This window comes from Carcharodon carcharias, chromosome 18 (genome assembly GCF_017639515.1).
Source record: "Carcharodon carcharias isolate sCarCar2 chromosome 18, sCarCar2.pri, whole genome shotgun sequence".
NCBI lineage: Eukaryota > Metazoa > Chordata > Chondrichthyes > Lamniformes > Lamnidae > Carcharodon > Carcharodon carcharias.
Genome location: NC_054484.1, coordinates 105,473,572 through 105,501,387, shown reverse-complemented (window position 1 = coordinate 105,501,387; position 27,816 = coordinate 105,473,572). Strand labels below are relative to the sequence as shown.

At 42.5% G+C, this 27,816-nt stretch overlaps 1 protein-coding gene across 1 annotated transcript in view; it reads left to right on the top strand.

Annotated features, from left to right (window-relative positions):
* The window catches only part of map3k15 (mitogen-activated protein kinase kinase kinase 15), a 175,424-nt gene that overhangs the window by 117,905 nt on the left and 29,703 nt on the right, over positions 1–27,816 (top strand). The window contains exons 14-20 of the mRNA XM_041210936.1: positions 1,001–1,134; positions 6,737–6,864; positions 14,320–14,456; positions 15,247–15,352; positions 16,495–16,652; positions 21,742–21,925; positions 25,402–25,579. Of these exons, the coding sequence (XP_041066870.1) occupies positions 1,001–1,134; positions 6,737–6,864; positions 14,320–14,456; positions 15,247–15,352; positions 16,495–16,652; positions 21,742–21,925; positions 25,402–25,579 (1,025 nt within the window). The remainder of the gene's footprint in view (positions 1–1,000; positions 1,135–6,736; positions 6,865–14,319; positions 14,457–15,246; positions 15,353–16,494; positions 16,653–21,741; positions 21,926–25,401; positions 25,580–27,816) is intronic.

The following is a 27,816-nucleotide window of genomic DNA, read 5'->3' as shown; positions in this document are numbered from 1 at the left end:
CCTTGCCAGTGACGCCCACATCCAGTGAATAAGACAAAAAGGACCCCGCATACCGGGGAGAAATCCCCCAAGTTTCAAGCCTCCCTGACTCTGGCTTGGGTTGTTCCAGTGGCTGGTCTGCGAGGAGAAGACAGGCAGTTAGCTCGGCCTCAGGCAATGGATATGACATCACCCCTCTCCTGGCGAGATTCTCCTGGCCTGAGATTCCAACTTCCACAGATCTCCTTATGACCACGATTGGCTTCCTTCAAAGATGGATCTTTGGAACTTTGTGGTTTTGGTGGGAGCTGCTGCAGTTGTATTGAATGGCTAGTCTTCACAATGGTGCTCTCTCCCACCTGTCAGACAGAAATCTGGGAATCTTTCCCAACTCCAACCCCCGAACTCTGACCTCAGATATTTAGATGACCATAGAGGTTCCCAGCAGAATGAAGTCAGCATGTTGATTAGAATTAAGGACCCATGGATTTGCAGAGCCAAAAGTCTGATCTTTTCATATTTTTGGAAAATATTTCTATTAAAGAATGAAAAAGTTGCCTTTATGGAATGTCTTTCACAACCTCAAGGTGTCCCAAAGTGTTTTATGGTGAATGAAGTACTTTTTAAAAAAGGAATCATTGTTGTAATATAGGAACCATGGCAGCCAATTTATGCAAAAACAAGTTTGCAGAAACAGCAATGTGATAATAATCAAATAACCTGTTTTAGTGATATTGGCCAAGACGTCTCGTAGAACTGCCCTGATCTTCTTTGAATTGTGCCATGGGATCTTTTATATCAACCTGAGAAACCAGGACAACTACTTGCTTTCTCCTGGCATTCAGCCTCAAGCCTACTGTCTGCTCTGAAAGGCAGCACCTACTACAGTGCAGCATTCACTCTGTACTGCACGGGATTGTCAGACTGGATTTTGCGCTCAAGTTTTTGGAGTGGGAATTGAACTCACAATGCCAGCTTACCACTGAAGGCTAATTGTGTTTTCCCTTCTCTTCCCTTGCAGTATGAGTATGACTATGAAGAGACTGAAGAAAGGGTGGTGTTAGGTAGAGGCACATATGGAGTGGTCTATGCTGGACGGGATCTCAGCAATCAAGTGAGAATAGCAATCAAAGAAGTCCCAGAGAAAGTTAGCAGGTGAGTGTTGAATAACTCTGGCTTAGTCTCCCTGGGACAAAACAGATATTAAATGGTGGCAAATGAAACTTGCTGCATATCCCTTTGCATAGATATTTCAGGGCTAATGACCACAAAACCTCAAGGGGCAAAATCATCCCAGAATTACAGTAAGTGCGGCAGCAGGCATGATAAACGTTTTATCGGCTGGTGGAAATGGTGGGTATCGTATTGTCCCCTTCCTGTCTCATAAATTACAGGAAACACCCCATTGCACTGGCAGGCAGCCTCCAAATTACCCGTCACGCTGTTGCTTTGTCGTTCCCTCACTCAGGGTGCCATATTTGAACTGCAGCCGTATACACAGTTCTCAACGCTTGCAGCCCAGGAACACTCCAGTGAAGACAAGGCCCCAAAAGCCAAGAAGAGAGCAGCCCCCCCCCGATGCAGTGACGCATCCCTGAGATGCCTTTTGGATGCTGTGGAGACCCACCGTGATATCCCCCATCCCAATCCTGGCTGCAGGAGGCCCATCAGTCTCACCACTCCAGCTTGGGATGCAGTGGCAGCGGTGGTCAGTGCCAACACTGCACACAAGAGGTCGGCCATCCAGTGCAGAAAAAGAATGAATGATTTCATCCGTGCCGCCAGGTTAAGTCAACCATCTCATCAGTCTAAACTCACACACTCACCAGCCCATCATACATTCACTGGCATCTCACTCACTGCCAGCTCAAGGGACATCACCACTCACTCTCTCACACACACACCCTCACATCTCCATCTGCTTCAACACCTCTCCTCAATCAATGGATCAGATCTAAGCTCTGCAGTCCTGCTACATCCAGTCGTGATTGGTGGTGGATAATTAAACAACTCACTGGAGGAGGAAGCTCCACAAGTATCCCTATCTTCAATGATGGGGGAGCCCAGCACATCAGTGCAAAAAATAAGGCTGAATCTTCAGCTGGAAGTGCCGAGTGGATGATCCATCTCGGCCTCCTCTGGAGGTCCCCAGCGTCACAGATGCCAGTCTTCAGCCAATTCGATTCACTCCACATGACATCAAGAAATGGCTGATGGCACAGAATAGTTATGGGCCCTGACAATATTCTGGTAATAGTACTGAAAACTTGTGCTTCAGAACTTGTTGCGCCTCTAGCCAAGCTGTTCCAGCACAGCTACAACACTGGCATCTACCCAGCTATGTGGGAAATTGCCCAGGCATTTCCTGTCCACAAAAAGCAGGACAAATCCAGTCCCACCAATTATCGTCCCATCTGTCTACTCTCGATCATCAGTAAAGTAATGGAAGGGGTCATCAACAGTGCTATCAAGCAGCACTTGCTTAGCAATAACCTGCTCGCTGATGCCCAGTTTGTGTTCTGCCAGGGCCACTCAGCTCCTGACCTCATTACAGCCTTAGTTCAAACATGGACAAAAGAGCTGAACTCCGGAGGTGAGGTGAGAGTAACTGCCCTTGACATCAAGGCAGCATTTGACCAAGTGTAGCATCAAGGAGCCCTAGCAAAACTGGAGTAAGTGGGAATCGGGGAAAACTCTCCACTGGTTGGAGTCAAACCTAGCACAATGGAAGATGGTTGTGGTTGTTGGAGGTCAGTCAGCTGCCAGACATCACTGTAGGAGCTCCTCAGGGTAGTGTCCTCGGCTCAGCCATCTTCAGCTGCTTCATCAATGACCTTCCTTCCATCATAAGGTCAGAAGTGGGGAGTGTGTTGGAATACTCCCCACTTGCCTGGATGAGTGCAGCTCCAACAACACTCAAGAAACTGGACACCATCCAGGACAAAGCAGCCCGCTTGATTGGCACCCCATCCACAAATATTCATTCCCTTTACTACCGATGCACAGTTGTAGCAGTGTGTACCACCTACATTGCAGGAACTCACAAAGACTCCTTAGACAACATCTTCCAAATCCACAACCACAACCATCTAGAAGGACAAGGTCAGCAGATAGATGGCAACACCACCACCTGGAAGTTCCCCTCCAAGTCACTCACCATCCTGACTTGGAAATATATCGCCGTTCCTTCACTGTCGCTGGGTCAAAATCCTGGAACTCCCTCCCTAACAGCACTGTGGGTGTACCTACACCACATGGATTGCAGCAGTTCAAGAAGGCAGCTCATCACCACCTTCTCAAGGACAATTAAGGAAGGGCAATAAATGCTGGCCTAGCCAGCGAAGCCCACATTCCGTGAGCAAATAAGAAAAATGTTACCTCCTCCCACCCCACAGAATGAAAATCTCGCCTTTGCAAGCACTTTCTCTCAAGCTGAGTGGACCGAGTCAGGAAATTTCCCAACTTCCACTACTCACATTGAGAATGAAAAACGAGCCCTTTGTGTTCTTTTTCTACCTTGGGAAGGCTTTCAATCATTTGTGGTAAATGCGAACTCTGATAAGCTCAGGACAGTTGCGTTGGGTTTTGCACAAAAATCCAGGGCTGAATTTTACCAGCCGTTTGGAGATGGCCTGGGAGGTGCCCCATGGCAACAGTGCCACCCGAACCCCTCACCAGAGCCTGTCTACTTGCCCTAGAGCTCCCAGTCACCTCTTACCTGACTTTGAGGGCATCTATGCCTCCCCATCCTCTAGGTGCAGTCCTTCACTAGTCTAGCAGTGACTAGTGAAGATGCTGCTGGGGCTTCCGAGTTGCCAGCTCTCCGATTGGCTGGCCACTCTTGGGGGAAGGCCACCATCCTCAATATGGGTGGGAGCCCTTGTGGCAGAATACATCACAGCATGGAGCTGTGATTTAGATGCGGAAGCAATTCAGCCAGGCCTTGGGAAAGGCTTGCTCTCAATTACGATCACATGAACAACATTGCATTATTCATGCACATTTTGTTCTTCTTAATAAAAACACAGATTTTGACCAGTGGCAACACCTAAGCTCATCAAAGGCTTTTAAATTTTCAGCGTATTCTTGTTAAAGTACCCACCCTCTGGTTTGCAGAGAAACAAAACTAGAAGTATATGGAAAAACTCAACGCAAGATCTGTAGGAAGTAATCATTTAATAATTCGTTTCTCAGATATCCCTGTCTTTAGATTCCAAGCAGGTGGAGCCATATAATCTCCAATTTTAGGCATCACCCTTTAAATTCGTCAAACTCACATTTAGCCGTTTGGGAGTACAGAACTTGAATGGTGGTGAAAAAAGAAACATGTCAAAGTTTTTCACCTTGCATTCACCAGGACACTTCACAAGAATACCAATATAAGAGGAAACATCTATTTTTACTGTATAATAAACTGCTGATTTGTTGGCAAGTGGACTCTAGTAGAGGTAATGCCATGGAGAATGCACCAGTTGATGGAAACTGACAGTTAAGTGCCAGCATGTCAAAAAGTTTTGACATTTCTTTTCTTCAGAAACACTCACATTTATTCTGGCACAGGAACAATGGACTGAATGGCCAAATTCACTATTGGATCATTCTATCATTCCCTCAATAAAAAATGACTTGATGCAACACCCAATTACTGTGGAATTGCAAATATTTGAATGCCAAAAGCAATGCTTATTTTGATCGATACTCTCTGTTAAAGCCAGAAAGTGACACTGCCAAGGAGCCAGAGATTAGTAAATGGGTACAAACGTTAAATTGGCTATCAATAATACAATTCCATTTAACAGGAAACTTTATAGTACATCTGAAAGTCAATTATTTATTCATTAGCTAAATAAATCTCCAAAGCTCAGTAAAAAGACATCTGTGCTAATGGGAAATCAACCTTGGAGCAATAAATCGTGCGACTGCCAGGTCACCCAGAATCGTTCTGCTTGAGTCTATCAGCAGCCATCAAAGCAATGTTAATCACACAAATTGGACATTAATTTTGATTTAATAGAAGGGGAAGCAGAACTATGAAAGCGGTTAAAAATAAGAAAGACATGTATTATATTGCTTTTTTCCCAACATAGCAAAATGCTTTACAGCCGTGAAGTAGTTTTGGAATATAATCACTGTTATAACCTAGAAAATGCAGCAGCCATCTTGCAAACGGCAAGACTCTATGAAAAGCAGGATGTTTATGACCAGTTAATCTGTTTTTAGGTGTGGCTTGAGTGATAAATGTTGACCAATACACCAGGAACAGCTCTCCTTCTCTTTAAACAGCATGGGATTTTTTACTTCTGCCTGAGAGGTCAGATGGGGCTGCGGTTTAGCGTATAATCCAAAAGACAGATTCTCTGAGAGTGCAGCATTCCCTCAGTACTGCACTGGAATCTCGACAGAGATTTTATGCTCAGGTGTCTATAGCAGGACTTAAACTCACAATCTGGCTCCGAGACATGATTGGTATTTATTTATTCGTTCATGTGATGTGGGCATCACCAGTTAGTCCAGCATTTATTGCCCATCCCTAATTGCCCTTGTTCAGAGGGCATTTAAGAGTCAACCACATTGCTGTGGGTCTGGAGTCACATGTAAGCCAGACCAAGTAAGGACAGCAAATTTCCTTCCCTAAAGTGAACCAGATGGGATTTTACAACAATCGACAATGGTTTCATAGTCATCATCAGACTTTTAATTCCAGATTTTTATTGAATTCAAATTTCACCATCTGCCATGGTATCACTGAGTCACAACTGACATCTAATGGTGCTTTTGTTTTTGACAGTTTTCACAATGGACCAGTGCAGGGTGGCCCTGGGAATTTTGATTTGCCATAAGTAATGGTCTGAGCCACATGCCATAAATTCCTTCAAAGCCTGGCACCACTTGTAATGACATAAGCTTTTGTTGCATCATTGTTATTATGGCACAAGTTATCAGCTAATTTCAGGCACACAACCAACCTCTTTTGCGCTGTTACTGAGCTGGGCACTGACAATAAACTTATAGAGGCTAATTTCCTCACAACTGGCATAACTGGGATTTGGAGGGGAGTGCAGAGCCATCACGTTGTCTCCCAAAAATCCACTGCCACTTTAAGACTCCCTGTCAAAAATATCAGCAGGCATTGGATACGTCCATGTAAATTTGGCCAACTATATTCAAAGTGACGTCAATGATGGAAGTACGACATCTGACAAATGTCCGGTCATTAAGGCTTTAGCATTACTGGGCCTCAGGTATGTATGGGATTGTTACAACTGAAGTTGCTAAGGTGCTGTTGGAGGATTTAAAAATGAATGGGCCGCAATGAAAAGTGAGAGATCAAGAAAAATGTAAACCTTTGCTTCTTCAGCTGGGGTTACTGGCAACCTGAGTTTCTTCTCCCTTCCAATCCCAGTAAAAGTGGGGGAGTCCACCAACAAATAACTTAGCCTGAACCATAGAATTCCAGTGGTCACCGGGAAGTGGGATGACTCAGCACCTGTATTGCTACCAGTCCAGTGGGATTCCTGCTGAATTGGGAAATCAACCTGTCGTATGAGTGTTACAAAAGATACATTCAAAAGGAAATAATTTAAGCCTGTATTGAACTTGTGCTCAACCTGATCTGAAAGTGTTTGATGCTGATACTTGGTGCAAAAATGCAGAAGTATTGATCATAAAATTCCCTATAAATATAGTGCATATTAATGATTGAGTAAAGATTCTAGCCACTTAATCTTTAGTAATTAGTTGTTTTTTTTACTCCCAGGCACTCCCAACCCCTTCATGAAGAGATTGCCGTATACAAGTACCTTAAACACCGTAATGTTGTCCAGTACCTTGGTTCAGTTTCTGAAGATGGCTACATCAAGATCTTTATGGAGCAAGTGCCAGGAGGTAAGTATATCAAACCCCTCCATGTACACTAGCAATTTTAAATTGATGTTTCTTTGGATTTACCTGTCATTGCCAGCTCCCAGCTCACAGGTCTCTTACAGCCAGTGGCAGCATTAAATTAAACTTGGCGCATTCACTGTGGTAGAGATCAGATCCAAAATGTTAGTGTTAAGAGACTCAGAACTATGAAGGAGCTAAGTGATTTGGATGTCCGTGAACACTTTGCTAAAAGTTAACGCACAGGCAACCAAAAAGGTTAAAGGCTGGTCTTTTTATCTCAAGGGGACTTGAATGGTAAAGTGAGAAATGATGCCTCGGTTGTATAGAGCCTTGGGTAGATCCAATCTCAAGTGCTCCACTCAGTTATGGACACCCTGGGGACAATTTTAACAAGGGCAGTTGGGTTGGGATTCGCGATGGTGGTTAAATTTGTCAAAAATGGAAGTGCAACAAGAAGCTGGCTCCAATGTACAGTGTTGAACTCAGCCATGTTTGAATATGTGTGCATAAATCCCCCAGAGAGAGGGTTACTCCTTCTAATGTTTGAATGAAGCTATTTTAACTAAACTTACACCAGTGTTTCAACTGAACAAAAATGCATGTGTTCCCGGACTTCCTAACAGTCATCACTGAAAGGAAAGTGAGAAGATTGTATTACAATTCATGGGCCTAACTAAAAGGCACAAATATGGAAATCAACAAAGGCTCAGTGCTCAAAGCTGCTTTCTCACTTCTCACCCACTGGAAAAGGGTTTAGTGAGACTACTTGTTCTCAAAGGTTAAATGATATACTTTAGAGACATGACCAACATTCAGAACATCAGATAAAAGCAAAATACTGCAGATGCTGGAAATCGGAAACAAAAATAGGAAATGCTGGAAAAACTCAACAGGTCTGGCAGCATCTGTGGAGAGAGAAAAACAGGATTAACGTTTTGAGTCCGGATGACCTCTGAAGAAGAGTCATACAGACTCGAAACATTATCTCTGTTTCTCGCTCTACAGTTGCTGCTAGGTCTGCTGAGTTTTTCCAGCACTTTCTGCTTTTGATTCAGAACATCAGGATGGGTGAAGCTATGGCTGCCTTAAAATGGGCTTCAGACAAGGTGCAAAATAACCATCAGCAGCAGAAATGAGGCTGAGATGATTGGCCTTCGGAAACAAAACAGCCTTACTTTGTACTGGGTAGGACAGCAACCAGTGGAAAGTTTCCTCCTCGATTTACATTGACTTCAATTTTGTTCAGACTCCTTGATGCCACACTCAGTTAAATGCTACCTTGAAGTTAAGGGCAGTAGCCTTCACTCCATCTCTTTAATTCAGCTCTTTTGTATATGTTTGGGTCAAGGCAATAATGAGGTCTGGAGCTCAATGGCTCTGGAAGAACCCAAACTGAGCATCCGTGCACAGGTTATTGCTGAGTAAGTACTGCTTGCTAGCACTATACTAATGACATCTTCCGTCACTTTGCTGATGATTGAGAGTAGACTGATGGGGCGGTAATTGGCTAGGTTGAATTTGCCCTACATTTTGTGGACAGGAAATATTTTCTGCATTGTTGGTTAGGTGCCTTGCATTCTGCAAAACATTATACAGCAGTGAGGATTGAAGCTGCCGGACGAATATGTTGCTTAGCACACATTGTCAGTGAGCGATTCCAGTGAAGAAGAGGAGAAAGCGGAGGATAAAGGTAGTGCCCCAATAGTCCACCTGATCCTTACACCATTGTCCAGGATTCCAGGGATCCCTTTATGTCTGAAAGGTTCAATTAGGCACTCTCATTGGATAAATGTAACAATCCCATGCAATGGCCACTTTCCCTCATCCCCCAATCCCATTGATACAAACCAGTCTTATACCGATTACCACCAATTGCCTATGCCCCCATTGGTGCTATTATTGGTCTTCCCAATCATCAACAAGCAACTGAAAAAAGTGAGTTGCCACCCAGCAACCAGGAATAAACGAGAGGGGAAAGTGTTGCAAAGTAATACATTTTAATATGATTCCAGTAAACAACAGAAAATTAATCTCTCAAACCCCTATGTGCTTACATTTAGTGAACTGCAAAGCTTTTCCCTTCCTGTCTTTATCTGATGCAACCACTGTGGCTTCAGCAAAGGTCGAGACAGACTGCTCATCTCCCTGCTCTGACTGCTGAGATGCTCAAGGCCAATAACTCTGGAACTCATTGGGGCCCTGCCAGGGACTGCCACATCTGTGCCTGTGCAGGGTCAGACTTGCCCATTTGGACACAAGGTAACATGTTGGGCACTGAGTACTGATTTTGGGGGTGGGGAGTGGACCAGGGGTTGCAATGGGTGAGAAGTAGGAATGTACTGAGTGGAGTTCCCACTTCCAGTTCCCTTTTTGCAATCATCCCTCTCATGGGTCAACTACATTGCATTCCTTCCAGTTTGCTGGAGAGTAGCATGGTGTAGATCTATGACAAACTGTAAAGTATCTCTCAGCCTTATTAAGGCACCAGACATGTTGCCATCCAGAGTTTGCACGGCTACATTCAAGCCCTCTGCCAACTCATTTGATTGCAGCGATTGATGTTTCACAAAGAAAGCCAATCTATCCATGGCACAAGACATTCTCCCCATGCCCAGTGACATCAACTCATTCATCCTTGAACTGGACTGCTCCATTCTCTTTGCAATAGGAGACAGTGTGTGTGGAAGGCATGCTGTATATCAGAGACTTTCTGCTGCTGCCCAATGATAATCCTTTCCATCAATGGACCCTGGGATTCAGTATCTCTGTCCAGCAGAACAGAGATTAGAGAGGGCTGCACTGCAGTCACTGCCACCACTTTCTACTTGTGCTCAATTGTGAACTATGAGTCACCAGGTGAAAATCCAACTAACTGTCCAACTGGACCTACTGATGTGTAAGTTTCTGAGCTGACCCATGGTAAGCTAGAATCCTATGAGTGTACCCTCAGAATGAATCACCTCTTTTGAGGACTCATTGGGTGGATTTTAATCTTGCCCATTGTGGTAGGGAATATTGTGGCCATACTTCTTAATCGTGGAGAAGCCACGCTTCTGTTTCCCAGCGGCAGGACACCCTCTGGATGAAATTGGTCTTTGCCAGCAGAGCAAGACTGGCTTGTAGCCAATGGGAAGCCTATTTTTCACTGTGACTGTTTTTATTTACTATTAACCAACCGGGCACAGTGTACAGCCTTTAAACTGCACTCCATCCTTCCACATCAGTCCAGGTTTAGCATGAAGAGCATATGCACAGCGAGAGAGAATATTATAGAGAATCCAATGGGTGTAATTTGTTGTACTGCAAAACACCACAGTGCAAATCGTCATCAACTTTAAGCATAGGGTTTTGTTTAATTTCGTACTGACAAACATAAAAAAAACTTATCATTACATTTATCCCAAGTTCCAATTAACTCCTTTCCTCTGCTCCACATGGAATTAGAATGTTATGAAGTTATACAATCCCTGAAGGGACTGTCCGGGTGAATATTAATTTGATACCATGTTGTCATCTGGCTATGTTACTTTCCATTGGTCAGCCCAATATAGCTCCCACCTGCCCTTTTTCATCCATTCTCTTCCTCTCCTTCTGTCAACATTCGTCATATTTATGCTGCTTGAAAATAAAAGGAAAGAATCCCCAAGTAACTCCCAACCACTTTCAAATTGTGAACATGAATTTAGTTAAGCTTTAACATTGGTATTTATTCTAACATAGGAACATTATTGAGGGAATAACAAAGCCCTGCTTTTTAGACTTACAAGCGATGCAGAAAGAATTCTCATGTCATCGACAATTGCAGCTGTTATCTTCAGTGTCTTTGGTGTCCTCATAGTTTTGCGCTGTGCTAATTCTGGTAGTGCTTCCAGGGAAATTTTAATAAACATCAACGTAATTACCTTTAGACAGTTACTCAGAGGCAAGTGATTGGATCATGGCCAATAGTGTGCAGTCTTTATGTCATTCCACTTGTTTTGTTTCCACTTTAACTGGAACTTATGCATTAGCTAGGGTCTTATATCAGTGACTAATTTGAAATATTCATGGGTAAGCCACTGAGACACAAAGCAAGCCAATTGGAGGAGCAATCCAAAGTTAACCCTGATAAAAGCCCATGGGATGTCTTTAAACAGAGGCTAGGGCATTGTTGGCATGAACCTTCACCCTGGATATTGAAAGAAAAAACAAAAAATGATTTGCTTTTATATAACACCTTGCTCAACCTCAGAATGTCACATAGCACTATACAGCCAATGAAGTATTTTGAAGTGTAGTCACTGTTGTAATGTAGGAAATGTGATAAAAAAGCAATAATCTATTTGGCTTTTATCATGCTTTTCATGTTGTATCAGTAACAGCTTTAATGGTACCTACACTTGAGGAGCAGTAAACAGAATTGTTGTCCTGAACATAGCAATGAGCACACAACTCCCACTATTAATGACAGGTTGCTGAACTTCAACACAAGTCAGTTCTTGATTAGGAAATCGGAGTTGTGGTAAACATCCTGGGCAGAATGCTTGTCATATGGGTGTTGATAACTGAAACCATGTGGCTCAGTTACACCAGCACTTTTTTGCCCCAGTCCTGCATGAATCAAGTTCCATGACTGCTGCACTGAAGAATTTGATGGAAGAATGCCAACAGCACTAGGCCACTTCCCCAAACAGTGAGTTTAGAGATACTTATCTGGATGTGTGTAATTATATCTCAATTCCTTGGAAGAGTAGGATTATCATCTGGAAGCAAAGGGCACAATATCAGCATTGGCCCATTTGTACATACGAACATTAGGCCCATCAAGCCTGCTCTGTCATTCAATAAAATCTGGCTGATCTGATTGCCTACCCCCAATATTCTTTGACTCCCTCATTGGTCAAGAATCTATCTACCTCTGCCTTAAAAATATTCAATGACCCTGCCACTACCACTCTCTGGGGAAGAGAGTTCTACAGATTCATCTCCCACTGAGGGAAAAAAAATCTCCTCACTTCTGTTTCAAATGGGAGACCCTTTATATTTAAACTGTGTCCCCTAGTTTTAGTCTCTCACAAGAGAAAAACATCCTTTCAGCATCCAATCTGTCAAGCCCCCTTAGGATCTTTAATGTTTCAATAAGGTCATCTCTCATTCTTCTAAACTTCAATAGGTATAGGTCTATCCTTTCCTCATAACATAACCCCCTTATCCTGGGAATTAGTTGAGTGAAACTACTCTAAGCTTCGGAGACCAAAAATGTGATCTCACTAATGCCCAGTAATTTGCATGCAAAACATCCCTACTTTTATATTCCATTCCCTTTACAATAAGCGATAACATTCCATTTGTCTTACTAATCACTTGCAGTACTTGCATACTAGTTCATCTAAATTAAGGTCAATTGATTTGAAATCATTTAAAATATGGCCATGGATGCAAACCACTAGCTTCCACAACAGTGAGAATTCAGTTCTGGCATCCGCACATTTTGTTAGCTTGATCATCCAATAACTTGGACAATTATGCATTAACAGATAATAATACATTCAGTTCCTAGATTTGCTTCAGCACTCACAATACAATGTAACTCCCAGTGCTTTAAAAAAGTTGTCCTCCATGTATCAAATATTGCATTTGATATTCTTCTGAATGTTGATGTGGATTAAGGAGAAACTTTTATTTTGTTTTCTACCATAAATAATCCATGTTCTCTGAGTGAACTCTGTTTTGTCCCGTAAAGTTACAACTGGACCAAGGCCTTATCTCAAAGAAATAAGGTATGTTGTGTGCAGTGCAAACTGGCTGAGGGAAGTCTGGTAGTTTTAGACAACCAGTAAAACAAAATCTGCTGACTGCTTTCTAACAAACTGTCCTCCAGGTTGGGTATTAAACTTCTGAAAGTGTCACTCTTCTACACAAAGATTTCAGTACAACAACAACACTTGCATTTATATAGCACTTTTAAACATAGCGAAAAGGGATGATAGGACAGAAGAGCAAAGGCTTGACCGAAGAAATTTTTTGGAGTGTTTTATTTCTTTCATGGTATGTGGGTGTCACTGGGAAAACCAGCACTTGTTGCCCATCCTTAATTGCCTTTGAACAGAACACTTCAGAGGACAGTTAAGAGTCAACCACATTGTTGTGGGTCTGGAGTGAACATGTAGGCCAGACTGGCTAAGGAAGGCAGATTTCCTTCTCTAAAGGACGTAAGTGAACCAGGTTGGTCTTTATAACTGTCAATGATAGTCTCAGGGTCACCATTACTGAGACAACCTTTTTCATATTCCAGATTTATTAATTGAATTTAAATTCCGCAAGCTGCCTTGGCAGGATTTGGATGCATGTCCTCAGAGCATTAGCCTGGGCTTCTGGATTACCAGTCCAGTGACATGACCACAATGCCCCCATCTCCCCCTTGGGTGAAAAGATAAAGGTGGTGGGGGTTAGATGGAAAATTCCAGGATTTAGGGCCTAGGCAGATAAATGCTTTGCCGCCAATGGGGGGAATGATGCAAATTGCGGTTCTGCAAGAGGCAGGAATTGGAGGAGCGCAGAGATCTCGGAGGGTTGAAACACTAAAGAGGGAAAGATTTTCAAAATATTCGCAGATATCACCATTCCTCTCTGTTTGCAATTGTCTACAAAGTGATTACCAGGCAATACTGCATAATACTATTTGAAAGTCCTATTGAAAGAAAATAATTGTTCGACTCAACTTTGTATCAATCTGAAGAAAAGTTTTTGAATAGACTGAATAGAAAATAAACTGAAATTAAAGCAATATAGTGCACTGCTGGTTATTACTCCAGATATCCATAAAAAAGAGACATGTTGAAGCACTGATGCATTCTTCTCTTCTCATTCAGTATAAATTGTTGTTTTCCCCTTATATTGGTATTCTTGAGAATTGTCCTGATAAGTGCGAGATGAAAAGCTTTGACATATCTCTTCCTTCAGCAATACTCAAGCTCTGTACCACCAAACGACAAGGTCCAGAAAGCAGAAAATGCTGGAAACCCTCGTCAGGTCCGGCATCATCTGTGGAGAGGGAAACAAGAGCTGAAGTTCTGGGTTGACAGCCTTTTGTTTTCCAATCATAAAGATGCCTGTGAATTTCAGAGCAGGTCCACAAAGGGAACTCTCAGGAGCATTGCACTTTATCCAGCAAACACACACACAAGATATGATGGAAAGATATATTTGTTATTGCCTTAAGAATGAGATTACAATTGAAGACTAAAAGCATTGATTTTCTTAATTTTGAATAATGATTTCAAAGTCGTGTACACAGGGCCCATCAGGATGTGTCCTGACATGATTTTACTTGCTCCTGGTGACTTTGTAGAAAAATAAACCATACTGCAAAAAAACACTTCTGCATAATAGCCTTGGATATGGATTTCAGGTGGTGAGCTACCAAGAAATACACAAATTAACTTTTGTTTGTAATGTGCATCTTTATTCTTTCAGGGAGTCTTTCCGCACTCCTCAGATCAAAGTGGGGCCCATTGAAAGATAACGTCTCTACCATTGTGTTTTACACCAGACAGATACTGGAGGGCCTACGATTTCTTCATGAGAACCAGATTGTGCACAGAGACATCAAGGTGACTGATTTAAGTTGGCATTTGATGTGTCACTCTGAGCTCAAATGGGATAGACAGATAATATCAAAGTAAAAGATAGAAAAGACTGGGGAAAAGATGGGTAATCAGAGATGTTAAATCCTAACGCACCTGCAATGCCTTTCAGGGGTACACATACCCAAAACTAAGCAATTTTGGAGGCAACAGAATTTAAACAGATAAACAATATTGCCCTCATTATAGTTACAATCATAGCTAATCCAACTCTTTTAAGTAAAAAATGAGATTCTGTATAAAGTCTTTCTCTGTATATATTTTAATTAATTTCCATAAAAGATTTAAAAGAAAATTAGTTCTGCCATACATAACATTTTTAAATGGAAGGTTCATAGACTTGATTATCTTATGACAGTTGCCCAGCAATTGATCTCTGTAGTAGAATTCTGGAATCCTCTGCCAAATAGGCTGTGGATGGTGACGTCAATGAAACTTTCAAAACTTCAATCAGTAGTTTTTTGCTAGGCAATGGTATCATGGAATATAGAGCTAAGATAGACAAATGAAGTTGAGGTACAGATTAATCATCACTTGATTGGATGATGGTGCAGGTTCAAAGGGCTGAATGGCTTCTTTTCCTATGTTGCTATGATCTAAATATCTGATAGTTAAATATCACTGACCATTTCTTTTGAAAAGATCTGCAATAGCTGAGTATCTAATTTCATTTTTGCCATTATACTTCCTACCTGGCCCTCCTCTTTTTATTATATTCAGATTATTTTTGAATTTGTGAAGACCTTTTTAATTTCAGGGAGACAATGTCCTTGTAAATACGTACAGTGGCGTGGTGAAGATCTCAGACTTTGGGATGTCCAAACGGTTGACAGGAGTGAATCCTTGCACTGAAACATTTGCTGGTAAGAGGACCCAACCAAAGGACTAAATTTCTTAGGCCTCAAAATCTGGGTGCTGGAGAGAGCAGGAAGCAGATTCATCACTTGCCAGACAGTCAAACTTCCATATTGTTTAACTTAAATCTCAATTTCCAGTCTTTGAAAGGAGTGGACCAATAATCTGCCCCCTCCCCAGTATCTTGGGAGCATGTATGGCGGAACTCTTTGGTTACTCCAGCTGTATGTCTTTTTCTGGTCTAATGGGTCTGGTGTTGGCTATGAACTGTGGGACATGGTGGTGCAGTGATAATGTCACTGGGCCTGAGGCCTAGGCTAATGCTCTAGTGGCACAGTTCAAACCCCAGGAATTTAAGTTCAATTAATAAAATCCGGAATTAAAAAGAGCATAATGGCTATGAAACTATCATCAAAACCCATCTGGTTCACTAATGTCCTTTAGGGAATGGAATCTGTTATTCTTAAATGTACCTCCAGCCCACAATAATATGGTTGACTGTGAAATAGCCTATCAAGCCACTTCAGTTTATGGGTATTTAGGGATGGGCAACATCCCCATATCCCATGAAAAAAATAGCCCAGAAGGAAACATATGGGCCCCAAGAAGCAAGTGACATTGTGGCTCCTGAGTGGCAGTAGCAACTCGCCCCCATTATTATGATGAGGACAAAGGATGCCAATGGCAATAATTGGCAAATATATCCAATGGACAGGCGAGTCGCCACAACCCTTTCCATACAATTGCACTAAGCCAAGATGTACCCTCTCCCACTCTGTTTGCATCTTGGTTACAATTTAATTTTTATTTCAGTTATGTTGTCTTATCATATATTAAGTCTATTCTATTTACTTAATTTATTTATTCACTTTTTTTTCTGTTTATTTGTATCTTCTTTTCCCCTCTTTCAATCACAGAATGTGGAATGATTATCCACCCCCAGGCGTCTGACTGCCTGGTAATTTTCCCTTCGTCCCCCCAAACCTCCAGAGGAAGAGGCCCCTGCTTGACACAGACAAAACAAAATCCAACCTAAAATATTACATAGCATTTTATAACTTCTAAAATGAGGCAAAATAATTTTATATGTACTTTATGGAGCTTTCCATTTTTTAAATTAGCTTCTCTGCCCAATTCAAACCATCTTTAGGAACACTTCAATATATGGCTCCTGAGGTTATAGACAAGGATCCTCAAGGCTATGGTGCTCCAGCAGATATTTGGTCCTTGGGCTGTACTATCATTGAAATGGCAACAGGGAGGCCACCATTCTCTGAATTAGGGGAACACCATGCAGTCATGTTTAAGGTAAGATTGCTCTTAAATCACTCTTTGCTGGAAGTAAATGGGGAGAAGTTTCTGAGCAGAAAGAGGATTGGACATGCCAAACAGGCCAAAGAGAGTGCCCCAAGTCTCTCCCATGCAGCACTGGGGGCCTTGGTACATGAGCTGCACAAGAGACAGGAGGTCCTCTTCCTTAACAGAAGCAGTGGGAGCAAATAGCTCTCCAGTCAATGCGAGGACCTGGATGCAACGCTGTGACATACGTACATAAGAGCATACGCGTTAGGAGCAGGAGTAGGCCACTCAGCCCCTCGAGCCTGCTCCACCATTCAATAAAATCATGGTTGATCTGAATGTAACCTCAACCCTACATTCATGCCTACCCCTGATAACCTTTCACCCTTTGTTAGTCAAGAATCTATATAGCTCTTAAAAATATTCAAAGACTCTGCTTCCACTACCTTTTGAGGAAGAGAGTTCCAAAGCCTCACTACCCTCTGAGAGAAAAAATGTCTCCTCATCACTGCCGTAAATGAGTGACCCCTTATTTTTAAACAGTAATCCTTAGTTTTCAATTCTCCCACAAGAGGAAACGTCCTCTCCACATCCTCTCTGTCAAGACCACTCAGGATCTTAAAGGTTTTGATCAAGTCATCTCTTACTCTTCTAAATTCCAGTGGTTACAAGCCCAACGTGTCCAGCCTTTCCTCATAAGACAACCTGCCCATTCCTGGTATTAGTCTCGTAAACCTCTGAACTGCTTCTAATGCATTGATATCTTTCTTTAAATAAAGAGACCAGTACTATACACTGCAGATGTACTCTCACCAATGCCCTGTACAATTGAAGCAAAACCTCCCTACTTTATAATCAATTCCCCTCACAATAAGTTATAACATACAATTAGCTTTCCTAATTACCTGCTGTACCTGCATACTAACCTTTTGTGACTCTTGAATGGGTGGTCATGGTCAGTGAATGCATCTTCAAATGCTGTAGCATTATAATTGCTACATTGAATCACGAGCCTCTCACAGAGTGCTCCATTCCAAACCTTCACTCACCTACCAACAATCTTTATAAAGATATCTAAAACCCACCATTCATAGCCCCAGCTCATCTTTGCACACTTAGTATTGCTGCAAGCCTCACACTCACATCTCAACTTGCACAAATTGAGCTATTCAATGCAATAGGTGCATCACCCATATTGTACTACACTCACTATTGCACTACCTTCTCCCCTGCAGATCAAGGTGATAGATAATCAAACCAAATGCAACCAACTGATGGCTAGCTCCATGGAGGGGATGCTGATGGCTACCCCCATGGAGGGGATGCTGACAGCTACCTCCATGGAGGGGATGCTGCTTACCATCATTGGTTTGACCATGAGTGAAGCCCTGATCAGCAGAATAGGCTGAAATCATAGAGGATGATGGCATGTTCCTACCTATTTGAACTTCTCACAACCCAATTCCGCTTCTTCCCAATATATCTACTGATATGCAAGCTGCAGAGAGTGTAAGCATGCATCTCTTAATTATCTCCATTACCCCTTCACTCATCCCAATCCTACCCTTGTGCCTTCCCCTTTCAGACACCCAAGAACTATCACCTGGTCAAGAACTAATGTGGGAACTTGATGTCCAGGAGGAACACTGGATGAAGAAAAAAACACCATCACTTGACCTCACACTTGCAGCCACCAGCTCAGACACTGACACTCTGCCTACTTTAGAGGGTAGCATAGAGTTGGGGTCTGCATGTGGTGAATCACTGGGCATGAGTGGCCCACAGCTAGGGCATGGGGAAAGGGTAGCACTACAGGCGCCAGATCCCTGGGGACAAGGTCATACAGGAGATCTGCTACAGAGAACTTAGCTGAAGACTCATTGCAGTGGCCTACATAAAAAATGCTAATGGTTATTTACAAAGAAATGCTTGATATATTGACAGACTTGCTAGAAAGTCTGTGGTCATTGTCAAGGAGCATGGAGGACTCTTCTCCACCTTGGAAATATCAGGCTCAGTCTTGTCCTAAGATGGCGTCTCATCAACAATTCTGCAGGTGTTGTTCCTGTTGTCGTTCTGTAGTGAAAAAGAAAGCATGCAAGCTTGGCCTCCAATGAATCACCTGTTAACTTCCTCATATTCATCTAGGGCATCTAGAATTCTTTCCAGATAAGGCCTTGGAAGTAACTTGAACCTCTTTGATTTTAGCTTCTCCATCATCATCCAGCAAACCATTGGGAAGGACTGGAATAATATCAAAAGAGACACAGTTTGATAATTTGTTTATTGCCTCCTTCGAGTGTTTATAGGTGCTACCAGCCATCATTTTATTGTCTTCTTGGAAGCTTCTTCCTTTTTGTCTTCTTCTTTCTACCACAGAGTTTAGTCTCGCCCTTCATTTTGACTTCACTATCAGCCAGAATTCTCTCAGGTGAAGTAAAAACAAAAATACTTGGAAAGACTCAGCAGATCTGACAGCATCTGTGGGGAGGAATACAATTAACGTTTCGAGTCCATGTGACTCTTCACCAGTTCTGCTGAAGAGTCATTCGGACTCGAAATGTTAATTGTGCTCCTCTCCGTAGATGCTGTCAGACCTGCTGAGTTTTTCCAGGTATTTTTGTTTTTGTTTCAGATTTCCAGCATCCACAGTTTTTTGCTTTTTTCTCTCAGGTGAAATTTCAACTTGTCTTAGTTCAATAGCTGAGTCTCCCAAAACTTCATTCTCCCCTTGGAAAGCTCTCCGATTTTTGCTTTAAAAGCCTCTTTGACTTCAAGTAGCTGATTCTTCAGCTCTACAGTCTCCTTTTTGTGTTTGTTGGCTGCCTCCTGGAAACTTGAACATTAATTGTCTTCTCTGTCAACTGGTTCTTCAGTTTGTTCAGGGAGGTGCTGAATTATTTCTATTTCTCTCCGTACTGTTCCAGAGGCACAAACTTTGACCTGAGGGAACATTGTCATGTGTGAAGGTTTTTCAACAGGTTTTCCTTTACCTTGCGAAAGTTACTTACTTTGTCTTGAACTCTGTCATTCAGAAGGGTCTCCTTGAGTTTCTTGTGCTGTTCTTCCATGTTTTTGTTTGAGATAGACTGCATTTCCTCAGGATGTTAAGTCCTTACACACTCCTTTTTCATCCTGTTGCTGTCTTTGGACTCTCCCGGCTCTTTCTGCCATACTTTGCCTTGTTCCTTTTTCAAGACATGAACTCTTCCAGCTTCCTTTTGAACTCTCACTGGCCAATCAAGGTTAATTTCCCTTAACCAATTTCACCCTAGAAGGCTTGGTCCTCTGCCTCTCTATACCATCACCAGTAGCTGTGTCGACTGGTTTTTGGACAGTTACTCTGCTGATACCTTTCACTTAGGATTTCTTCACCTGCGCACATTTTCATATTGGCAGATGTTTGTTCCAAATTTAATTAATGTTCACCATTATTTAAATACCTGAAAGTGTGTTCTCCAATAACAGTAGTGGAAGCTCCTCGTGTCAACTTCCATTTTTACTGGTTCACTATTCACTTGCACTGTCACAAATAATGTCTCTGTCTTCCCAACTTTCTGTTAAACAGTGAATAAATGCCAGAATTTGTTGTTTCAGGCTCTTCTACACTGTAGATTTCATTGGGCTTCTTCTGTTGTTTGCAAGTCTGTTTAAGTCTCTCTTTGCACTGTCTCATTAGGTGTCCACTTCTGTGACAAAAATAACTACTTTTTTAAACTGCCAATCACTAAAAGACTAATTGTTTCCACAACGATGAAAGATGTTCTTCGATTTAGTTGCTAAATTATTTCTTCTTCTTTTTCAATTAGCGGGGGCTGTTTCCTGCCTCACGGCAGAGTCTCGCTTTCTCGCACCACTTCCGGCTGACTGTTCCTGCCCGATTTGGAGTATGGCGCCATTTTGCAGGCCTTGAATTGCTTGTCAATCTCTTACAGCGCTTTCCATGGCCAGCGCTACTCCTGGCACCTTCTTAAAATCCAGATTCACATCAGCCAGTAATCTTCTCTGAATAGTGCCTTCTTTCACACCACACACTAAACAATCTCTGAGCATGTCATTCAGAGTCTCACCGAACTTACAGTGTTCCATTAGTTGCTTCAGATTTACCACATGGCTAGTCATTGTCTCACCTGGGGCTCTATTTCGCGAGTTGAACCGGAACCTCTGCATCGTGACTGAGGGCTTGGGTTGAAAATGTCCCTTCACGAGGCTCACCAATTCTCCGAAATTCTTCAAATCCGGGGCACTGGGGGCTGTCAAGCTTCAAATCAAATTGTAGGTTTTGCTCCCACGAGTACTCAAGGGGATCACTTGCCTCTTCTCTTACCCTGTGAATTTGTTCACTTGAAAGAAGATCATGGGGCGTTCTATATACTGTGATCAATCGTCTGTGGCTGGCTCAGAGGGATCCATTCTACCAAATTGTGATATTTTGGGTGAGTATACCTTCTGTTGTTTTAACAAACGTTGATACTCACAATCTTCAGGTGAGGTACAGTGCCGATTCCGATCTACCTTGATTTATCCTAATTTATCCTCATCACCAGTTTGTTGTGGTGTGGCCTATTTGTAATAGGGTTGATCTGCAGACAACTTTCTTAGTGGAAACATTAGGTTTATTTACAATACAGCCAGCAGTAACTACACGTGCGCTTTCAACTGACCGTGCTGCTAACACATTGGTTTACACAGATCATGTGATCTTACACCACAGGACTATTCTTAAAGGTACAGCCCAACATTTAACGAAACCATAATTACTACATTTGCTTAACACATTAACTAATGTCACCATCTGCCTGCTCTGTATAATTCCGGCACGCGCTCCTAATGCCTAAGGCCCTCATCAAGATGTTGTTTGATGCAGGCCACACCAGAAATCTGCTTGCACGGCTTACCAAAATGGCACCCACAGTGCTAGATCTAAGGCTGCTATGAAGCCCAGCTTTGCAGTCTATATCTTCTTTTATCCCTAGATCCCCAATTTTAGAGCACAATACAGATTGTGTGAGGAATGGTGTGGTTGTACCGGAATGTGGCATTCTTGAAGGCTTGTTCTGTTTTGATCTTTACCTGTTCACCTGGGCTCCTTCAATAGGTCGGAATGTTTAAAATCCATCCTGAGATCCCAGAATCTATGCCAGCAGATGCGAAGTCCTTTATTCTTCACTGCTTTGAGCCTGATCCAAATAAACGAGCAACAGCTGCAGAACTGCTTGAAGACCCCTTCCTCAGAAAGACTAAGAGTGGCAAGAAGAATAAAATTGCCTTCAAACCAAGTGGTGAGACATACACAAATAATCAAAGATACCGTATCCTTTGTAGGAGGCCATACTGTGTCTATCTGATTAAATAGGGGCTTCTGCATCATATATAGATGGGGCATCAGCAACACTGTAAATATCAATAATTTCGATACAGGATGGCAAGTAATAGTGTTGAAATTTAGGGGTGGTACCAAAATAGGACATACATTTAATTATTTAGAAGACCAGAGGGATGTTGATAAGATGGTAGAATAGGCTTAAAACTGGCAGATGGAATTCAATGTCAGTAAGTGTAAGATAATGCACCTTGCTTAAGTCAGTAGTGATTATACTCTTAATCGAAGTAAGCTTATTGCTGTTGGAGAGAATAGGGATTTGTGAGAACAACATCCCAGAACATTAGAGGCAATACCACTGGTTGATAAAGCTGTTAAAAAAAAACTAACGGAATTTTAGATGTTATCACTAAAAATATAATATGAAAGCCAAGAGGTTAAGATAAATCAATATAAAATATTAGCAAGACCTCAGTTTAGTGCACTCTGTGGAGTATTGGTCTCCATGTTGCATAAAGGACAATAGGCTTTAGAGAGGGTGAAATGTAGATTTGCTTAGACACTGCCTGATATTACAATACATAAGTAGAACAAAATCAGGTCTTTTATCATTAGAGCTGCGTAGGTAATGGGGCATCATGTTCGAAGTGTTAAAATTATCAAAGGATGGGACAGGGTAGATAGAAGCAGACTGTTTAAGTAGTTGAGGTGAAAAGTGGATGCATTTACTCACTAGTTTTAAAAGCTTGTGCTGATTCCCAATCCTATTCTCTATGAAGTGGAAGAGCAGGCAGCTACCACCCCAATGTTTTAGTGGCAAATGTACATTAATGGTGTTGCCCTGAACCATACAGATGTGCAAAGCTCCAGGTTTGGTCCTAAGGTAACTGATCTTAGCCAGGACTACGTCCTTGAGTTTCAGAAGGAATAGTTTGATCAGGGCTCCTACTCCTGATCATGCTTTTATGATGCTTGGTAGGAGTACACATCTGTGGATGTTGGGTAATTACAAGGGCCAGACTTGGCTGTGATTCACTGTCTACAGTTGATGGTTGCTATGCAGGTTCATATCTGATACTTTGTCACTTCATCAAGGCTCTCTCCTCCATGGAACCCTGCTGTAATGTGAATTCCTGATTTGGACAATGATAAGTGAAGGAAACCAATCACTAGCGGTTTTAAATCAGAGGAAAATGGAATGGGAATACTGAAGGCAATGCAAGTTATCGACCTTGCATGCAATAGGGCAATAGTGCAGGCAAGTGGGGAGCTCTATGATGCTCACTTTGACCAGCTCATACATTGGTGTGAGTAGCTAGTTGAGCATTTGCCATTTGCACTACTACATCAGTATGGTATCACATGGTACTTCATTAGTACGCTCAGTATGAAAGGGCTGAGCTCTACCTGAGTAGAAACAGAAACATAGAAATTAGGAGCAGGAGTAGGTCATCCAGCCCTTCGAACCTGTTCCACCATTCAATATGAATATGGCTGATCCTCTATTTCAATGCCATACTCCCGCTCTCTTTCCATACCCCTTGACGTCTTTAGGGTCTAGAAACCTATTTATTTCTTAAAATATTCAGTGACTTGGCCTCCACAGCATTCTGTGGTAGAGAATTCCATAGGTTCACCACCCTCTGAGTGAAGATGTTTCTCCTCATCTCAGTCCTGAATGGCCTACCCAGTATCCTGAGACTGTGACCCTTGTTCTAGACCACCCCAGCCAGGGGAAATATCATCCCTGCAGCCAGTCTGTTCTTCCCTGTCAGAATTTTATATGTTTCAATGAGATCTGCTTTCATTCTTCTAAACCCCAGTGAATACTGGCCTAGTCGGCCCAATCTCCCCTCACACGACAATCCTGCCGTCCCAGGAATCAGTCTGGTGAACCTTTGCTGCACTCCCTGTGTGGCAAGTATATCCTTTCTTAGCTAAGAAACCAAAACTGCACACAATGCTCCAGGTGTGATTTCACCAAGGCCCTGTACTTGGCCAAAATGAGGAAACATTGAAAGAAAAACAGAAAATGATAGAAAAACTCAGCAGGTCTGACAGCATCTGTGGAGAGAGAAACAGAGTTGACGTCTTGGGCCCGTATCAACCTTCTTCAGAGCTACAGAGAAGTAGAAATGTGATGAAATTTATACTGTTTAAGAGGGTGGAGCAGGTGAAGCTGGATAGAAGACCAGCGATGAGTGAGGGCAAAGGAGAGATTGACAAAGATGTCATGAACAAAAGGACAAAGGGAGTGTTAATGGCAGTGGTTAGGGCTAAAAAATGGCGCTGATAGAGGCATTAAGGTAAGAAAGCAGAATGTGATAATGGCAGGACAGGGTCAAGCACTCTGAAAAGAACAACATGAACAAGTGACCGATGATATTGGTGGGAGTGATGGGGAAAAAAGGATTGCCCCACCACCACCCCTTTCCCCCACCCCCACAAGGATCATCTGTCACTTGTTCATGTTGTTCTTTTCAGAGTGCTTGACCCTGTCCTGCCATTATCACATTCTGCTTTCTTACCTTAATGCCTCTATCAGCGCCATTTTTTAGCCCTAACCACTGCCATTAACACTCCCTTTATCCTTTTGTTGATGACATCTTTGTCAATCTCTCCTTTGCCCCACCTATCGCTGGTCTTCTATCCAGCTTCACCTGCTCCACCCCCTTAAACAGTATAAATTTCATCACATTTCTACTTCTCTGTAGCTCTGAAGAAAGGTCATAGGGACTCGAAACATCCGCTCTGTCTTTCTCTCCACCGATGCTGTCAGACCTGCTGAGTTTTTTCCAGCATTTTCTGTTTCTCTTTCAGATTTCCAGCATTCACAGTATTTTCCTTTTATATGAGGAAGCATTGAATTCCCTAGCACTGATTTCCTCCACCTTGATGAACACAAAATAGACTAAAAGAACAAGAATAATAGATAATTTTCTGTCCTTATGCTTCCAGGAAGGAGTGTTCACCAGCTCAGTTACAGTTCAGAAATTAGGGCTCCTATTAGTGATGTACAGCATGTGTACCTATATCCATTAGGTGCTCCTGGCATGCAAAGCTGGTTGTGTGAGGTTGGAAAAGCACCTTACGAGATGAACTTAGAGTGACAAAAATAATGAAGATAAATCCAAAACCCCAAAGTTGTGAGACTTCACTTTCCGCAGAAATTCTCACTCAATCAGAATGTAGATCCTGGAATTGGGCGCGGGGTCCCTGCATCCCTGATGTTCCATCCATCAAGATTAATGGTGTTAATTTCGGGTGTGCTACAACTTAGGCATCCTGAGTACTGGGAATCAGGAATACTGACCTCTGCACCTGATTGTCCAATCTCCACTCAGCCAACTGAAGAAAACTGCCCCAAAGAAATTCAAGAGAAATTATAGAATTAAGAAGGTCATTGTTTTTTTTTTCCTTTTGTTTGCTGTCCAGAGTACAGTCCAAACTTATCTCTTCCTATCATGGTCCAGAGTGAAACATTAGGCAGCAATGGAAGTGATCACGGATCTTTGTCACCAGACTCCGATTCAAAGCATGATGTGTTCTTCGAGAGAAATGAGAAAGCAAGTTCAGAAAATTTGATCAGAGCTATTGGCTCTCCATTATCGAGGTAAAAACCAAAATCTTATCTGTTCTGTCTAAAACACCCCTCTTCCTGTTCCATTGTTCTACTGTTTAATGAACAGTGTCACTGTGGCAGTGAAATATTTGACTAAATTTATAGGCAGAGGACAGATGACGTCTTCAATTACAATTTTATTATTGTCACCCAATCTTCAATAAAATGAATTTTGTTAAAAATGTCCTGTGATATTAAATGATGCGCAGCATCAGTCTTCAAACATTGTATTCCCAATCTCATCTGAGCTACAATGAAGAAATACAGAATAGAGAAAGAAATTGACCATGAACTTTGCCCAACCAGCTCTTGTGTAGCGCTTAGTGCTGGTTTCCAGGTGCCATTAGTAGGGGCCCAGGAATGGGTTCCTCCACACCCTCTCAATCCACCGCAGGACATGGTGAGACTAAGTAAGGGGAAGAGCAATAAGTTGCAAATAGAGAGCCTTCTTCTGCAAAGCACACACGCGCGCGCGCACACACACACACACACACACACAAACACACACATGAGCTACCACTGATTTGGCATCGGCAACTGGTTACCCTGGACGTTTTCAAGAAACTGGCCTATATGAATGCTCCTCGCTAGCAAGAATTGATTCAACCTGAATATCCCCTGATGATGTAGCATTCCTGCTCCATTCTCTATAGTCTCTATAGCTCAAGATTAGGGTAAGGACTGCCCAAGCCTGAATCAATATTTTTTCACTCAGCTGATCTGAAACCCAACCACTTATTGACTGTTTGTAGATGAAGAGGGTAGCCAGGGAAAGGATAGGCCTACTCAGAGACAGAGGTGGGAATCTGTGTGTGGAGCCAGAAAAAATGGGAGAGATACTAAATGAATACTTCTCATTAGTATTCATCAAAGAGAAGGACTTAGTGGTCGATTTGTCTAGGGAAGAGTGTGTGGATAGCCTGGATCATGTTGAGATCAAAAAAGAGGAGGTGTTAGGCGTCTTGAAGATTATTAAGGTGGATAAGTCCCCAGGGCCAGATGGGATCTACCCCAGAGTACTGAGGGATGCAAGGGAGGAGATTGCTGGGGCCTTGACAGAAATCTTTGTATCCTCACTGGCTATGGGTGAGGTCCCAGAGGACTAGAGAATGGCCAATGTTGTTCCATTGTTTAAGAAGGGTAGCAGGGATAATCCAGGAAATTACAGGCCAGTGAGCCTTACGTCAGTGGTAGGGAAATTATTGGAGAAGATTCTTCGTGACAGGATTTACTACCATTTGGAAGCAACTGGGCGTATTAGTGAGAGGCAGCATGGTTTTGTGAAGGGGAGGTCATGTCTCACTAACTTGATTGAGTTTTTCGAGGAAGTGACAAAGATGATCAATGATGGAAGGGCAGTGGATGTTATCTACATGGATTTCAGTAAGGCCTTTGACAAGGCCCCTCATGGCAGACTGGTACAGAAGGTAAAGTCACATGGGATCAGAGGTGAGCTGGCAGGATGGATACAGAATTGGCTTGGTCATAGAAGACAGAGGGTAGCAGTGGAAGGGTGCTTTTCTGAATGGAGAGTTGTGACTAGTGGAGTTCCGCAGGGATATGTGCTGGGACCTTTGCTGTTTGTAGTATACATTATTTATTTGGAGGAAAATGTAACTGGGCTAATGAGTAAGTTTGCAGACGACACTAAGGTTGGAGGAGTTGCAGATAGTGAAGAGGATTGTCAAAAGATACAACAGGATATAGATCGGTTGGAGACTTGGGTGGAGACATGACAGATGGAGTTTAATCTGGACAAGTGCGAGGTAATGCATTTTGGAAGGTCTAATACAGGCAGGAATTATACAGTAAATGGCAGAACCCTTAAGCGCATCGACGGACAGAGGGATCTGGGTGTACAGGTCCACAGGTCACTGAAAGTGGCAACGCAGGTGGATAAGGTAGTCAGGAAGGCATATGGCATGCTTGCCTTCATTGGCAGGGGTATTGAGTATAAAAGCTGGGAAGTCATGCTGCAGCTGTATAGAACCTTGGTTAGGCCACACTTGGAATATTGCGTGCAATTCTGGTCACCACATTACCAGAAGGATATGGAGGCATTGGAGAGGGTGCAGAGGAGGTTTACCAGGATGCTGCCTGGTCTGGAGGTTATTAGCTATGAGAAGAGGTTGGAGAAACTTGGATTGTTCTCACTAGAGCGACGGAGATTGAGGGGTGACTTGATAGAAGTTTACAAAATTATGAATGGCATGGACAGAGTAGATAGT